This window comes from Miniopterus schreibersii (genome assembly GCF_964146895.1).
Source record: "Miniopterus schreibersii genome assembly, chromosome: 3".
Classification (NCBI taxonomy): Eukaryota; Metazoa; Chordata; class Mammalia; order Chiroptera; family Miniopteridae; genus Miniopterus; species Miniopterus schreibersii.
Genome location: NC_138103.1, coordinates 95,519,992 through 95,537,958, shown reverse-complemented (window position 1 = coordinate 95,537,958; position 17,967 = coordinate 95,519,992). Strand labels below are relative to the sequence as shown.

Below are 17,967 nucleotides of genomic sequence, written 5' to 3'. Positions count from 1 at the left end.
AGGAGTACAGAGGATTTGGGGGCAGTGACAATATTCTGTTTGACACTATAGTGGTAGATTCACGTCATTACATGTTTGTCCAAACCCACTCGATGGCTATAATAAAAAAGACGGGCAACAGACGAGTGTTGACAAGGATGCAGAGACATCCCACCTGCATACATCACTAGCACAGGAGACAAGTCCCGCACCAAAGGTACTCTTGGCTGGTTTAGCCTTTAAAAGGGACCTTGAGATTGATTCTTAAAAGTTAATATTGGAGGCTAAAGCCATCAAAATGCCAAAGGAACTGACCTTCTTAAAGTAAGAATTAGTCTCACTAACCTGCTTTCTGAAAATTCTGAAAAATCATCCTGAAGTTCATATTTGTGTAGAACTTCTCCAATCAGATAGCCACTGGAAAATGCCTTTGCAAATGACTTGGGACCTGAATTTAAACATAGGGATGAAAAAGGAAGTAAGTTGCACATAGAGTTTATAGATTTTAATTATGTATTCATAGAGTAAAACGCCATAATTTAATTTGAACTCAAAATTCCATAAAAATATTTCTAGGAACATCTTCTAATAACCAAATAAAAAAATTGAGGTTCAACAGTGGATGTCTTCCAAAAATTCTTGTATAAATATATATCAATACTTGATGCCATATGAAATGTTCACAGAAAAGACAACTTCTAATTAAATTAAAACAACCAATAAAATTTATCACCTTATATATAAAAACCAACCTTATAAGATTGCATTGTAATACCTTAGTTATCAATACAACCTGCGGATGATGGTAGCACAGTATTCTGGCCAAGGGAGGGGCAATCTAACTTTTTCAAACAATAATTAAGACTTAATTTTAACCTTTTTACAATGGAAATTTTACAGAAGGCATCTGCACCTTCTTAAATAAAGCCCACTGGACATAGCCAAGCTCTTCCTTGGTACTTTGGGGGGTTACTCTGGTCCAGTTGCTGTTCTGTGCAACAATGGAAATAGCCCAGAGGAAAACAGACTTTGGAGCCAGAGACATCTATGTTGAAATCTTGGCTCTGCTCCTTAGTAGCTGTGTATTTCTTGAGTTTCCTATCTCTAGATCATGGAGAACATATCTATACCTATCTTGGAGAACTATTTTAAAGATTAGAGATAATGGAGAATTGCTTAATACCATGCCTGCCACATAGGAGGTACCTAAGGATAAGTGCAGAAAAAAAGAAAATGAAATGTTAAATAGAATTTTCTTTTTTTAAAAATGTCCTTAGTTTGGGGTCACTTGTATTTTTCTTATGAAGTGAAGGATATAGGGTTACATGGTATTCAAGGGTGACATATAAAATTGATACATAAATTATATTATCATAGGACAAAGCCATCATCTCTCACATGGTTTCAAAATCCTGCAGAAATCTTCAACATGTTTCTATAAGGGTCTTTTAAGCAATAGCAGTCAAAATACTACATATCACTGCAGTGTCACATGCTCATTCATACCAGGTTGTCCTCTTTTATCTATTTGCCTGAAAGTAAGGTGGCTGATTGAATATGAGGAAATGCTGGATTTGCAGATCTGATGCTTGGTGTGTGGTTGCAGTGGGGTGAAGGGAGTTGTTTCATAAAGGCCGCTGCACAGAAACCTCACTTGGAATACTACACAACATCATCACAGGAATAAGACTCTTGCATATCTGACACCAGCCCACAATTTTGCCCAAAGCTTTCCTAATTTTTGTTCTCAAAATATTTACACTCTTAATAACACCCCAATACTCAGGTTGAACCAACATAATAATAAAGTAGTGAAAAAAGGATGGCAAGGATTCCCATTGATCCATTTACTCAGAACGAGCTCCTGAACTGCCCAGAATTAGAATCTATTGACTGTATCTTCTGGCATCAGACAGCAGTGGCTGTCGGAAGCAACTGAAATCCACACGGCTACTTCAGCCTCCAAAGGCAGAGGGTGCCACCTCCCCCTCCCGAGCCACTGCGGCCTCCTCCTTTCCTCGAAGGCTCGCCATTGCTGCCACCACTGCTGTTCCCTGGTCTCAGCTGCCGCCGCTGTCCTCGCTGTGCCATCTGGGCTGCGCTGGACGTGCTTGGCCCCTCTTCTGTCTGCTGCTTCCTTCTCTCTGCTTTTTCCCTTCTCTCTTCCCTCGCCCACCCCCATCCTTCTCTTAGCTTTCTGAAGAGCCATAGTCAGACTATGGATTTCTACTAACAGTCTAAAAAGCTATAGCTTTGCACCCAGGTACTATGTTGCATTCAGGGGGTCTCATGCCTCCTCTCCCCCCTCTGGAGTTTCACTAGGCCTGTGTTCATGTTGATGGAATACTAAGGTCTAGCTCATGAGTAACTGGGGAATAACTGTGTCTGACTCCATCACTCTCAATGTAGCAGGCAAATGGTCTGTAGCAAACTGTTTGCTCCAAAAAGGTCACTAGAAAAACAAAACCACAATCTACTTCCTTTGAATTGCCATGTCATATTAACAAGGGAATTCTGATATGGATACAATAGAGGCATTTATGAATATAAGGGTCAAAGAACAACAATAAACACTGATTATTTCATTGTCAAGGAGTTTACTACAAATAACCGAGTACAGAAACATCTACCTGCAGTTTTGTATGCACAAGACACTTCAGGTTCACTGTGTGCTGCACAGACTGAAAGGGAACAGTGGGAAAGACTGCAGCAGCCAATAAAAGCAACACAGGGAAAGATGTAGGAAAAATAAAGGAGAAGAAAGAAGAATACTTGCAAGAAATTAGACAAGAAAAGAAAAAGATCAAAAATACATATATAAGCTAGGAATATATAGAGTAAAAAGTATGAGAAGATGGGTAAAAAGCCAGAGAGAGAAAGAAAGGGGTGGGAGGAGAGAAACAGTAGGGGCAAAGCAAAAGCAAAGGGAAGTTCATTTGGTTTATCATATTTTTCTTCCCACTTAGTGTTCCTGAATAGCATGACTAATTTCATGACAGACCCTTCTATAAGTTAACTGGAGCTAACAATTGGAATTTCCCACAGGAAAGAAGACATGGGTTGACCCTAGAACAAGGAGTAGTGACAATTATGAGAAAAATCTAAACCATGGGAACCCAAGGATGAGTTTCATGCTGAGTCTAAAATGATTTGCATTTGAGATAAGGCTGGTGGGCAACAACTCAACCACGCCTCCAGTCTTTCACAACACATGACTGATCCTTATCACTAAAGCGTATTTTGCTGAAATCTTTGATGTGGGCCTTTATGAAAGGTCTGTGTTAGGCAGGGACAGCGGGTGAGATGGTCCATGTGCTTCTCCACCAAAATGGCCCGGAGCCAGCTAGAGAAGCACATAATGAAGATAAGCCTTCTACTTTGGGCAGCTCTATAACCTCAGTTGCCTATCTTTAAAAGAGGGGGAGTGATGGGCTCTACCTCATGAGCGTTGGCTTGAGACACAATTGAGATATTGCATGCAAAGTAAGCTTAGCTTTATTCCTGGTGTATAGTAGATGCTCAGTGATAATTTTTGTTACAGTTTAAGAAAACAAGTTGTATTAATTAGACATTTCATAAGCTCAATAGTAGATCCTCAATGACTACAGTATAAACATTCTTAATTAAAAGGTAATTCAGTACTTGGAAAGCAAATATTTGACATTGTCCTTAAATTCAGATACAGGCCGACACTTAGGGCCAGATAAGCTATACCACTCCCACCAGAAATACATGTAATCAAACACAGTTGATTTCTACTGCAAAACATTTCAGTGGGAGACTAAATATAGCATCACAGCATTTCTGGTCAAGTTTTGCCACCAAATGAACAAAGAGATATTTGGATTTTGGAATCGTAGACAAGAGTCTGTAAGCAGCGGCCTCCACTGCTCCTTTAATAGAAGAGCAAAGATCTAGCCTGCATTACCAACCCCATTTTAAAAGCGAAGCAAATTTGCTTTCATTTGAGAGAGAGAAGAGTGGCTGCTGAAGACAGGGAACTGGCCTGCCCCACCAGGCCTCGGTGTTCCTAGGAACTGGCCAGGCCCTCAGGGCTAGGCCTTGACATTCTCCTGCTGAACATAATCATTTCACAGCACACCAACACCAGACAAGGCCACTCTGCGTCCCTGATGGATTAAAACAAAACCAAAATCGCTCTGTAATCATGTTTGTACTCAGACAAAAACAGCACTGTTCACTAATCTGGCTGTTATGAGTGGCTGCTGTTTTTTCACCAGTCATAGCTTTGCGCGCTTTGCTCTCTCCACTTCCTGAATAAGATTTATTAAGATACCCAGTGACAGAGATGCCTGTGCTTCTGACAGGGTCCAACTCAGAGCAAAGCACCTCTTCCTTGGACCCTCCTCAAAAAACAACTAATGGAAGACTCAATGTTTTAAATCCTTTCTCACACCCTCTTACTGAGATGCCCCACAGTCCCCCATGACATGCGTTCTCTCTCGTTGTCAACAGGTCAGTAGACCTGATTTGGTTCAACTACAGGTTTATACTGTGGTCTTGGGTAGAGGAGATTGACCATTTCTTTTCCTTCAGTATAATCTTCCTTAATGGTTTAAATTTTGGGTGACATTCTTTCTTAAAACTTCATATCTTAGTATTTATTTACAAAGAGCCTTCTGTTATTAGATTTACTGTCTCAATTTCTAGTCAAAGGAAGCGACATCTTAATCAAGGGAAATACTGCTGAGCTAGCTAGAAAACATCAAAATCTGTGGTATTACGTGAGAAGCAATATATTTCCTAATGACCCTGAGGGATGAAGCATGAGAAAAATATGTGGTTTAATGACACCAGATTATAAGAGGAATGAATTAAGTCAGCAGACTCAGAATCTACTGTTAACTTGCCACTACCTAGCTGTATAACCCTTCAGATCACAGAAATTTCGTCTTTTACTAAAGATTTCCGTGGAGAGGAACATTTTATACAGTATTTTAATATCTACTCTTTAAAAATAAAATTTGAGCCTGGCTGGCATGGCTCAGCAGTTGAGCACGACCTAGGATCCAGAAGATCGCGGTTTGGTTCCCTGTCACGGCACATGCCCGGGTTGAGGGCTCAATCCCCAGTCAGGGTCATGCAGGAGGCAGCTGACCAATGACTCTCTCATCATTGATTGTTTCTTTCTCTCTCTCTCCCTCTCCCTTCCTCTCTCTGAAATCAATAAAGATATATTTAAAAAATAAATAAAATTTGATACTTTTGAAAAAGCCTTGACATAAGACCTAATCAACAAAGCAAAGTTAGTGCACAAGGGGACGCAAATAAAAAAAGCCCTTAAATTCTGGGACAAATAATAAATAATATCACTCTCTAAAAAAAATTACTAAAATTTAATGTAAAAGAACAAAATTAGCCACCTAATTTTAATAAGTGAAACCCACTTATACAAAAAAATTAGCAAGGAGCACAGCATCTCTCTTAAAACTCTATTTAATTTTTTACATATCATGTAAGCTATATCATGTAATCTTTGGATATATTAATTAAACTTCTTCAGAATAGAGATTTTCTGTAATGAAAGAATACACAAATATTGTAATTTCAGAAACGTCTGTAGTAGCAGTGACACTTAAAAATAACAATGAACAGTAGGGTTTATTCATGAACTGGTGGAAAGAAGAAGGAGAGTGGAGGAAGGAATCTGACTCTAACAGAATCCAACCTAATCTGATCTAATCTAATCTAACCTTCCCAGCTATGCAAATACAATATCTCTAGAGCAGATAAGTAAAGCAAATAAAATATTAGCTTAACTTGAGAGTTCTTGTGATACTATCTAATTTCTGACTGTCAATGAGCAATCTAATCTATAAATTTGCTCTTCTCCCAGGTGCACCAGCCCATTAAGATGGTGCATCATTGTCAATTGCCAGGATGGGTTATTCTATCCCCTCCTCATGATAAACGGGTACCCTTGTTTACTAAAGTAACAAAGCAGCTTCTGAAATCACGAAGCTGAGGTTCAAAGTTCCCAGGGTGAACTTCTCAAGATGAACAAATCCATAAGGTTCAGCCCAAAGCAATACTCTACTTTTGCCTCATTCACAGACTTCTATGTAATAAACAATGATTTACTAAATCCCTACTATGTGACGGGTACTATACTAGGCATTATTCTAAAGGGAGAGACAGAAAAATCGTTGAAATAATATATTTTTTAGTATCTTGATGTAGTAGATGTTAGGAACTATGATAGATACTTTTCATTTGCAACCTCATTTAATACCCTCCAAATATATAGCAATTCTTATTCTAACTTTTCAGGGTGTAAAACTGAGACATGGAGATTATTATTTCTATTTTGTATACTGCAAAATTTTCAACATAGCCACACCCAGAATCCAAAAGAACATGGACTATAAAGATGGCTGTCCATCTTTATAAAGGATCTGATTGGTACAGTACATGGAATCCTAAGGCTTCTGCTCAATTATTGAAAATGTTCAGTTATTAATGGAGAATATTTTGAAGCTAGTTTCCTCATCTGGTGATTTCATAAGAGTTTTGTAAAGCAGAGGCAATGTTTATTCTTGAAAATAAAGAAGCATTCTTAAAAATTTTTACAGCAAATCCTTAAGTAACATTACATTACTTATTTTTCATTATAAAAATAATTGCTTGAGCAACTTTTTTTGTACTCTAAGACATTTCATGAACATACACATGTAAGCATCATTTCCAGGGGAAATGGTCTGGTTAAATGTAACTCACTGAAGATCCTTAGCTTTAGTAACATAGATGTGAATCGTCATATGTTGAGACCAATCAAGTTTCTAGTGACTCCAGAAACCTTCTTCCATTAAGTGGAGGGAAACTTCTCAGTTGAGAATCACTGGAATTTGTTTTCTTTACTGCTGATATTCAGGGTAGTCCAGGCAACAGAAAATTCAGTAAATGCTTTATCCAGACTGACTTCTGCCTTTCAGAATTATCCAGAAATCAACTGGCTTTCCTTGCCTCTCCAAAATGACTGAACCATTCCATGTACTGTACCAGCCTCATCAAGGAAGCAAATGTACTCACGTGATATTCTTATGCTGTTTTCTTTGTCCCAGCAAGTAATATATAGACAGAATCACTTCTAAACAAACACTAATAAACCCCCTTTCATACTTAACCATCTAGGAATTAAGTTATGCTCTGTGAAGTTACAACATGCCTCGGTGGATGAATTTCTGTGTTTCTTCTGACCTCAACTTGAACAATGATTTAAAAGGAGCTCACATGAATAAATTTGGGGGAGCTGAGTTATTTAAAAATATATTCCCTAAATATAAATTCTAACATACAATATCGTGCCTAAGAGCACAAGTCAAAGATCTAACTTCAAAATCTAGCTGTGCGACCCTGAAGGAATCCCTGAGCTCTCAGTCCCTTTTACTCATCTATACACCTGGGACAAGGTCTCTTAGGGATTTTTGTTTGTTTTAGGATTAAATAAGAAACGTATTTAAAGGGCTTAACACCGCCTCCAAGTATTCAGTAAGAGGTAGCAAGCTGGTTTTAAGCAAGGGTGTTTCTGGGAAAAGAGATTGAAACGATTTGGTCCGAAAGCCTCTTGCCTTCAGCAAAAACAATACCAGCTGAAAAATAAACTCCTGCAGCTGAAACAACAGAAAGAAGCTGAGAGGGGGGTAGGGCTCAGCAGCAAAGCCCTGGCTGCCACAGACGCCGCCAGCATGTAACCCGCCTCCGTGGCTGAGAGATTTAAGACTCTGGGCGGCAGCTTCAGGGGTGGGATGAAGTCAGGTTAGGATGACATTCGCTTTGGGCAAGGAGTCAGAAATAGCTACTGCGGGTAAATTTGGGGCTGAAACTGTGACCTGTGTAACAGGCAGCACACTCTGCACCAACCCCTTTCGCACACGCCCCTCCCGGCGCAGGCGGGTGTGGACCGCTGCACCGGGTCTAGTTCGCTGGAGGAAACGCGCGCAGAGGAAGCGCCGTCGGGGGCCCGGGGCACCCGCGTCTGGGGGGCGCGGGAGCTGCCCGAGGCTGCGCGTTCCCCGCCTCGCTGCCCAGCAGGCCAGACACGGGGCTGGGCCCGCGGGGAGGGCAGGGTGCGGTGGGGGCGCCGCGGAGCCCCGGCGAGGGCAGGGGGCCGCGGGGCGGGCCGGGGCGCTGCGCACCGCAGGCCCCCGCGCCGCTCGCGCCACCCCGCCTCCTCGGCGGCGCGGGCTTCGCCTCCAGCCCCGCCCCGCCCGCCGGGCGCCGTCACTCACTCACGGTCTGGGACACCTTCAGCTCCTGGTTGAGCCACTGGCACAAGATCTCCGACATGGTTCGACCGCGGCCTCAGCCAGCCGGCGGGGAAACCAGGCCCGCGGGCTCGCGTCCCCCGTCGCCAAGGGCAACCTGTTGCCAAGGAAGCGTATCCAGGCCGGAGCCCGAGAGGCTCGGGGAAGAGGGGCCGCGGAGCCCGGGCGCGGAGCCCAGGAAACCCTGCGCTGCCCCCTGCTGGCCGGATGACTGCACTGCGCGGGCGCCCGCTCCCGCGAGAGGGGGCGGCGGGGCCTCGAGGGGCCCGGGAGGCGGGGAGCAGGGGGCGCGCTGCGGGGCACAGGCGGGAAGAGCTGTGGGCTGAGCCAGGGCTCTTGGAAAGGCGGACAGAGAAGGAACACGGATGGGAGGGGGCCATTTCTCTTCTTGTTTGTCTTCCGAAGAAACCTGTTGCAGACCTTGCTCTGAGGGCAGCAATTTGGTCTTCCATTTACAGATTGCCGGTGTTGCTGCACTGCGCGGGCTGCCCTGGAAGCACAGAATCTGTCTCACTCCTGCGTCAGTGCCAGGCCTGGAATCGGGCCTGACACCCAGCTTTCAGTGATTTGTTGTTGGTGATGGTGATGGTGGCAGAACTAGCCATTAGGATAATTCATCTCTCCACATTGTTTTGAGACATGGATATTTAATGAACTTTTTTCTGGTCAGATTTTTTTTCCAGGTAATAATTTTAAATTGCATTTTGACAAAGACTCTCACTGTGACCAACCCTGAGTCAGGCTCCTCTGAGGCCTCTTCTCCCAGGGGTCCCACCATGAGCTCTGTCCTTGGCTCCCTTAGTTCAGTTTAGCAAGAATCTTGCTGGGTCAGATTAGGGGAAATCTCCCATCTTCATATCTGATAAATCTCCTCATCTCCCACCTTGGGCCTGCTTTTAGCAAGCATATTGTTAAGCCAGTTTAGCCAGAATCCCTCTTCCCTATGATGCAATTACTTCTTAGTAATTTTCCAACACTGGCTCCAACCTTGGCTATGAATCTCCACTTTTCCTTACTGTTTTCTGAATGAGCCTCCATGGTCTCACTTCTGTAAAACCCCAATGGTTCCATGAATAAAGTCTTCCTTAATGTTTTGAACAAGTGTCAGAAACACAATTTCCTTTAAAAATTTCTAAAGTTTAGATCGAAAATAGAAAAAAATTGTATACATACATATTGTGTATATATAAACTTACATGACAATAAATAATGTACATATGTAAATCACAAAAATAAGGAATTTTCCCTCAAAAGGCCTGGAGACACCAAATTAGGTTATTTTAAGTTGTAGATACAGTAACAGTAGTGTCCTGGGAGAACAAAGGTCTCTTAAGATTAATCTGAAATTGATCTGTGTGACCTGATTGGACAACAGTTTAGGACCATTTTACCCTTGGCTCTGCTTCACTGTTAGATCTCCCATCCCATGAGTCCCCACACACCCAGAACAGCAGGCATGACTACAATGGCAATTCTGAAGGAGGTTTGTTGCCAAAAGAGTTGGGACTGATATGTTGGACATGTCTCACCTTAGAGTTATCCAAATCTGGAAGAATCTTAAAAGCCTCGTGGCTTGGGGATTGCATCTAGTAAAGTTTTATTCATTAGAAACACGTCACCCCTGAAATGCTTCTAAGGGATGGGTAGGTGCCTAGCAGTGGCCTCAGCCTCAGAGGCACTCCTGCTGCTTGTCATTCTGGTACGATTTTTAAACCGAGGACTAGGACCACATTTAGTAAGAGGTTCGAAGTTCTCATTCCAGCCTGTAGAACCTGGGGAATAGAGCCAATGTTTTCTAGATGGCTGAGAATATTGCGTTTGGGGAAGGGTGTAAAATGGTGGTGCATCCACTGACACAGTTGCTCCAGAAGAGAATGAATGTCTGAACTCATAAACCGCCTACAGAGATGGGCTGTTATCCCATTAAAGTAAAATACTCTGTGCCTACCTATAGGGACTGTTTGGTTGCTGTTTGTTTCAAAGGGTGATTTGCAGAGTTTGTCTTTGGAGCCCAGCTCCAAACAACATAATCTGCCAATGTGGTATTTTGGGAAAGAAGTTTATATACAGGATTTAGATAAATAAAGATTTAAGGGCCTTACAAAAGAAAAGGCAAAATTCTTCATTTCATAAAAAGATGGTGATTTTTTTTTTTTTTTGGTCTGACATTAAAATATTAGTAAAATTTTGAGCTATTACTTAAATACATGCATTCATTGACTACTTTGGAAGGAAGCAGCCACTGGAGGCTGATTGATTAACTACATGATAATACAATTGGAGCTAAAGATACTATAGAAGATTAGGTTGAGAGTCATGTGAAGAAAGTTATTTTTATTTTCCTTGCTACCACAAACTGTATTTTAGTTGTGATGCATTACTTTACATTCAGTTCAGGTATCATTAATTTTTCAAACTTCATCTGTTCACATTTTTAATTTTTTATTGCTTCCTTTTCAAATGTTATAAAAAAATTAGCATTTCATAATCTATTCACTGGATTACAAAAATTTTTACTGCATTATATTATATTTTTATTTCAAGGAAAATCAAAATATTAATTTTATAAAGAATATGATTTTAGAGGTAAAATAAAATATATATCTTGGGAGCATTTTAGCCATATATATACTCCATGAAATAAGGTATACTATAGTCACATTCCCTCTTGATTATTTATTTTTTAGGTGTGGTTGTGTGTGTGTGTGTGTGTGTGTGTGTGTGTGTGTGTGTGTGTGGATGGGGTGGAGATGGTGTCTTTGAATGGCCAGAGCAATAACATAAAACTACATTTCCATGGAATGTTTTATAAAACCAGAATGATAATTTCCTTTTATTCAGCAAGAATGAAGAAAGTGTATGCTTCATGTTGGGTAGTGATTATTGTACTCTTGAATTTGATAGGCTGGGAATATTCCACAGGCAACTTTGAAAGCCAGTGTAAGGCTGCAAATTTTCTGTTCTTTTCTTTTGCAAGTAAGAAGATTAAAAAACACACTATATCTTCTCTGGTCATCATTTCACATAAGAAGGAACAGTTTACACCAAAAGCAGCTAGAAGCACAAAATCTGAAAATGAAGGACAGTCCTTTAAACTGAAAAATAGGCTGTATGAAAAGCCCCCAGGAGGCCATAATAGACTTGTAAATGTCTTCATAGGTTGGGCCTGTTATTGCCAAACTCTGTCCCAGAACCTGATACCCAGGCAGTACCATGTTAGGCTCCATGATGTTTGCAACCCTTCCTTCCACATTGGAATGTTGGAGAGATGGAAGGTGTGTGTGTGTGTGTGTGTGTGTGTGTGTGTGTGTGTGTGTGTGTGTATGTACATGCTCAGGGCAAAGAAAGTATCTGTGGAGGCCTTTTTCAGCCTAATCCAATTTCTTCTGTTAGGGTATCACCTATCTTTCTAAGCCCTTTGAAAGAATAAACAGATTTCAAAGGAAATGTTTTTATGGCCACCATGGAGATGACAATCTTTGATAGAATTTGAAGATCTTCTATGGAACCTATACAATCCACACTCACAAATTTCACCTGATCATTACACAATACAGGAGAGAGTGGGCCTTGATAAGTCAAATACCCAAGAAGAAAAAGCTTTCCTCCAGATTATGTGACCTCTGGGACACTGCTCAATTCTTGTAGCACTAATCTGGGTGATTGAAATCATGCTGTCTTGAATTGTATTAAGAAGTCATATCCAAAGTAAGGTCTGTATTTGCTTTGGGTACTAGCAATTTCCAAATCCATTCCTACATGTTTGATCTGAGCATGTAATTAAATTATCAAATCCTCTACAAGTTTGAGAAGTTTGGCTGGATCAAGCTGTACCAAACATTTAAATGAAGCAGGAAGTTCACTTCAGTTTCCTAACTTAGTCATCATGTACTATATTTCACCAAGTTAACAGGTCTTCAAAAGTTTTATTTATTCTAAACCACCCAGATGTGACAAAGGCAACCAGTGATGAAATTATAATGAAAATGCATCTGTATTTAAGAGACTTGATTTTTTCCATGCCTAATTAGTTTTTGGAAAGGGAAACCTGGTCAACAACCAGACAGGAGAGAGCTCATTCTGTGTTTCCTTTTTCTATTGCCTTCAAACTCAAAATAATCTTTATGCTAGAATGGCATATTTTGGAGTGGCATATTTTGATCTCCTACAATCTCTGTATTTAAAAATTACTTTAAGTTAATTTGAAATACTTTTAGTGAAATGGCCTGTGATCACCTAATTTCCAGAACTTTGAAAAAAACCTACATAAGATATAGTGAACTTTATATAAGATACAGTAATCTTACCTTAGAGCAGTATGTCCTAGTATTTCCTAAAGTGAAGTCAAGGCACACCATGGAATATACATGGGGATGTAGAAAATTTATAAATTCCATTTATACCTTTTTAATTGATATTTTAAATTTTGGAATTTTTAAGGTATTTTCAAATATTCATTTTATTTATGTAGTAAATATAAATGTTGTGGTAGTTCATGTCTATCTTGTATAAATAAACAAACCAAGGTCTTCTCATTTCTTTTTTTAACTGACGGAGTGCATGATCAGGAAAAAAAATCTTGGTAACTGCAAATGTAGAGGATCCTCTTTTATTCATTCAGGAAATATACACTGAGCATGACAGGGCATGACATTAGGCACAATGATGAGACAACATTGACAGATTGTTTTAAGTTTAGGAGCAGCTCTGGGTTAATGGTTGAGAAGGATTTCCTTCTATAGAATTATGGTGGGCAGCAATATCTTTTTAAAGAAGAAATTGTCTTGTGTTAAAGCAAGAACCTTGAGCAACATGTTTACAAACTGAAGAGTTCTTGAGTCTTAAACAAGGAAGAGTCTGTGGAAATGGTGGAAAAAAGTAGACAATATAAATAAACACAATTAATAACAATTAAATAAAAATTGCCTCCAGAATACAGTGATATTCCAAGAACCCTAAATTTGGTTAGAATGCCTGTGAATTTTAAAATCTGTTTGGTTTTATTGCTTAGATCTGAAGAACTTGTTAGTCAAATATTAAAACACACACACACACACACACACACACACACAAACTTGTTTTAGTCGGCTGTTGCTGTAGGAAGTTAGCTCAAGAATTTCATTTTTAAAACCTCCTGCAAGAGTCCTCTGTTGCTCAGATCCTTGTTCTGTTGAAAGCAGTTTTATGTCTTTCATTGTAGTGATGTTGGTGTTCTGTGCCAAATGAAAGTACATGAGGAGTTTTTGAGAAAGAATTCATTTCTAAATAAGTTATAATTTCTTTTGGAGTGTAAAAGACAAAAACTGACATTAAAGTGGCAGGATTTCTTACCTGAGCAAATTTACCTTAATTTGAAAAAGATAATAATAATAATGACTAAAAGAAATAGGAAATTTCTAAACTCTTTAATGAAACTTGGTCTTACTGATCTCTGCACCATTGCCTAGAATAGAGCGGAAAGGTACTGAATGTTGTAGAATGAATAGCATCTAATACAAAACTCCATGAACTCCATGCCTACTAGACGCTCAGTTACAATGAATGAATGAATGAATAAAATCAGTGATGCTTAGAAAGCAAAACAGAACTATAATCATTCACAAACTAAATAATTTTCAGAACACAAAGTAGTTAAAGGTTCAAGGTTAATAATTTCCCTATAATACATAGAAGACAGGAAATAATAGTAGGTGAAGGTTTCTGTGCCTTATCCAACATCTCTCCTTGATTTCCCTGTCTCTGTTTCTGGCTGCACCTTTGTCCTAAGCAATCAACAATGAAACTGGACTTGTGCTTTGATTCCACCTTCTCTTCATTGTACTTATTCAGGCAACTGCCAAATGCTACTGAATCTTCTCCACCAACCTGTAAAACCAACACTTCCTCTACATTTCCTCTGGCTCTGCTCTCATTCAAACCCTGTGAACCTCTCTCCTTAATTACTGCTGCAATCTCCAAAATGATCCCTCAGTTTCCAATTCAAACCCTCTAATCCATCCTCAAAAGGGCTACCAGAGTGAACTTTTTTCAAAATTTTAAGTATTTCACTTCACTCTCTTCTTGTTAGTACAGTTTCTGATAAGTTATTCTTAGTCCTCTATAGGTAAGATGATTTTCCCCCCTCTGGCTAGTTTCAAGATTTTCTCTTTGTCTTTGGTGTTCTGCAGTTTGAGTATGATATGCTGAAGTGTATATTTCTTCTGCTTTCTTGTCTCTTTCTTTCCCTCCTGATCTTTGGATTATGTATATATTTCACCTTTTGAAATTGCCCCACAGATTTTGCATGTTCTGTCCTGTTTTTATAGACCTATTATAAATCTCACTACCGCTTCTCAGCCTTTTGGCTAAGATCAAGTGTAGTATAAAGCTCACTAATTCTTTCCTTGTCTATGTCCAGTGCACTCATGAGCCCATCAGAAGCACTTTTCATTTCTATTGCAGTACTTTTGGTTTCCAGCATTTCCTTTAGACCCATGGAGTTTCCAGCTCTACTTACATTGCCATCTATTCTTTCATGTTGTCTAGTTTTTCCATGAGAATCCTTAGAGTATTAATCCCAGTTATTTTAAATTCCCTGTCAGATAATTCTAATATCTGTATCATATCTGAATCTGATGCTTACTTTGCCTCTTCAAATTGCTTCTTGGCTATTAGCAAGTTTTTTTGAAATCTAGACATGATGTTTTGAACAATAAAAATTAAATTAATGTCTCTATAACTGTGAGCTATTATTATAGTTCTTTAAGCATAGGAAGGTAATAAAAATATATTTTATCTATTTAGAGTCTGGAGACATGTCTTCCAGTTCTTTTTCTTTAAATGACTAAACATTGTGTCATTTGTGGCAAGTCACTTCGTCCTTCTAGACCTTGATCAGTAAATATTTAAAATGAGGAGTTTGGTTGAAAAGTCACCCCTGAGTTTATCGATCTTTTCATGTTTTTATTTTTCCAGGGCCCTGGTGAAGGTAACAGTTTGCCTAACATCATATCCAACTTCAAGACTGCTGTTATCATATGGACCACTATCAATGCTGGGAACTTGGAAGCTATGGGACATATTGAGTTATATCCACACAGTGCATGACATCATCATCATCATCATCATTATCACTACTACTAGTAGATATAATCGTAGCAGTGTGAAAAACTGTTTTCCTAATACCAAGACATGATTTGCCTCGTCTATCTCATTTTCTCTCATTTACCTGTGAACATAGAGTGGAGTTTCCCAGAACCTACATGACACGTGATATTATAATAGATTGAATAAGAAAGGATGTATGAGAATCTAGTGTCTTCTAATAAGCCAAAGATTAAAGACATTTGCCAAAATGCAAACCAATGCCACTCTTCCCCCAAAATACTTTTGTCTTTGAACATACACTTCTCATAAAGACATGATATTTATGTTAATATGCCATGATTTAATTATTATTTTAAAATACATTAACAAGTGAATATTTAAAATTTTTTTCTTTAATTTTAAATGTGGTAAGTATTAATTGATACTAATCTACATAAAGAAAATCTCTTTATAATATTTAAGAATGTAAAGAGGTCCTGAGACCAAGATTTTGAGAACCGCTGCTTAAGATAGTTTCCTCTGTAACTAAGAGGAATACCTAGGCAATAGAAAACCTAAAGTCCAGAACCAAACACCACAGGCACTTACATGCTGAGCTAACTCAAAAGAACAGGATATAGCACTTGGAAACCTCCCCCAACCTCCATAACATATTGGACTCAACATGAGTAATAAATGAACTCTTTCATTCAAAATCATGTATAAGATTAGGCTGGATATAATAAAATAAAGGAAGCACTAAAGATATGTGAGAAAGGGAACAAACGGACTATAGATTTTTAATACTCTGTAAGGTGCTCTTACTGTTTCCATAAAATATAGTATTAGTTTGACACACCATGAATTGGTGCATCTTCAGTGTTTGAGTGCTGTGTATATGGCATCTGTGTATTTGGCTTAAAGTTTACTGTCTGGAACCTATTGTTCTGTCATCCAGTTTTTGATGGCAATGTTACCATAGACTGTACAGGCTCAGAGCAGAGATTTTGGAATCAGGCTGCTTGGGTTTGAATCCAGTTTTTCAATTTAATTAATTTTCTCATCTATAAGATGGGGTTGATAACAATAGCAACTCCATGGAGCTGCTATAAACTTAAAATGAGTTAATTCTTGTTACCACTTGATAAGGTCTTGGAACGGTGCTTCTCAATGTAGTGTCTGGGCCATAATACCTGCCATAGTTAATAAATAAATAGAACCTGTGCTTTTGAAAGCACCCTCGTTAAGTATTTTATAATAGTAAAATTTTAGTTAAATGTACAATTTATTTACTAATCTCATTCAAAAATAGGGCCTTGCTATACAGAATTTATAATTCAGTTTGGTACATATAGTTGGATAAGTTTTTTAAATAACAAAGACTTTTAACTATTGTGTATTCAAAAGTAAATGATGGGTTTACTATTTTAAAGTCAGGCATGATTTTATTTGTTGTGGTTAAATATTTCACAATAGCTAAACTTCAGATTTTCAATGGAAATTCTTTTGTTTCTATGAAGCTTAGATAGTTGAGCTAGGAGAAATTATTCTCTGAATGCAAGGTGCCTATTGTCTGTTCCATTTAAATAAAAGCTCAAGTCACCATCTTTAAGCTTATTATATAACTCCAGAGTGGTAGGAGTAAACTTTGGGAAAAATTAACACTCTAGTATGTACACTTCACCCAGCAGGAATCCAGTAAGAGTAGAGATGATGACTGCAATGGGTGTTCTTCCAGAAGCGAAGGTGAGGAGCACAGCCTTTCAGGAGTGCCAAACAAATCCTTGTCTGCGGTGTTATATGAGGCACACTGATGCTTTGTGGATGGAGTGGCTTTTCTTCCTCCTGTTTCCCTTTAGGAACAATGGGGACCATCCATACTGTCCCAAAGGGTACGAGATTCTTCTTCTTTACAGCTGCGTAGTATTCCATGGTGTAAATGTCCCACAGCTTTTTTATCCACTCATCTACTGATGGGCACTTGGGCTGTTTCCAGATCTTAGCTATTGTAAACTGTGCTGCTATGAACATCGGAAGCCAGGCAGCGAAAGACAAATATCACATGATCTCGCTTATACGTGGAATCTAAAGAACTTAATAAACTGATGAACAGAATAGATTCAACGACATGGAAGTGTAGATGAGACAGGAATGTCAGAGGGATGGAGGAGGGCAGGTGGGTGGAGGGGGAGAGAGTAACCAAAGAATTTATATGCATGTATGCACAACCCAAGGACATGGACAATGGTGGGAAGAGGGACTGGGGAGGGGGAAGGAATGGGGTGGAACGGGTCATTGGGGAGAAAAAGGGACATCTGTAATATTTTAAACAATAATAAAATTAAAAAATAAAAATAAAAAGAACAATGGGGAAAGTTCCATAGACATATTTGCTTTTGTTGAGAGATGAACTTGCGTCGAATACTTGTACTTCTCATGTGGCTTCTCTGTTGAGAGCTCCTGAAGTATTTTGTATATATAAAATTTTAGGGAACCTCTAGAATGATTATGAAGGTTACAGACATGGCCTTGATTCTTTGAAAAGATAACTTTTATAAAGAGCTGAATAATGAACACTTAACACCAGAGGAGAAAGGCAGTTTTTTTCAAAGGCGGCTTTGGAAAAGGAGATTTCTGA

General features: G+C 39.1%; 1 protein-coding gene across 2 annotated transcripts in view; it reads right to left on the bottom strand.

Annotated features, from left to right (window-relative positions):
- The window catches only part of SPEF2 (sperm flagellar 2), a 127,427-nt gene extending 119,072 nt beyond the window's left edge, over nucleotides 1-8,355 (bottom strand). Inside the window, exons 1-2 of one of the 2 annotated variants that reach the window (XM_081131170.1) lie at nucleotides 8,229-8,355; nucleotides 325-427 (exon numbers count right to left, since the gene is read on the bottom strand). In XM_081131170.1, coding sequence (XP_080987296.1) covers nucleotides 325-427; nucleotides 8,229-8,286 — 161 coding nt within the window. In that variant the 5' untranslated portion in view covers nucleotides 8,287-8,355. The remainder of the gene's footprint in view (nucleotides 1-324; nucleotides 428-8,228) is intronic. The other variant, XM_081131169.1, reaches the window with a different exon arrangement.
- Between the last annotated feature and the right edge of the window lie 9,612 nt (nucleotides 8,356-17,967).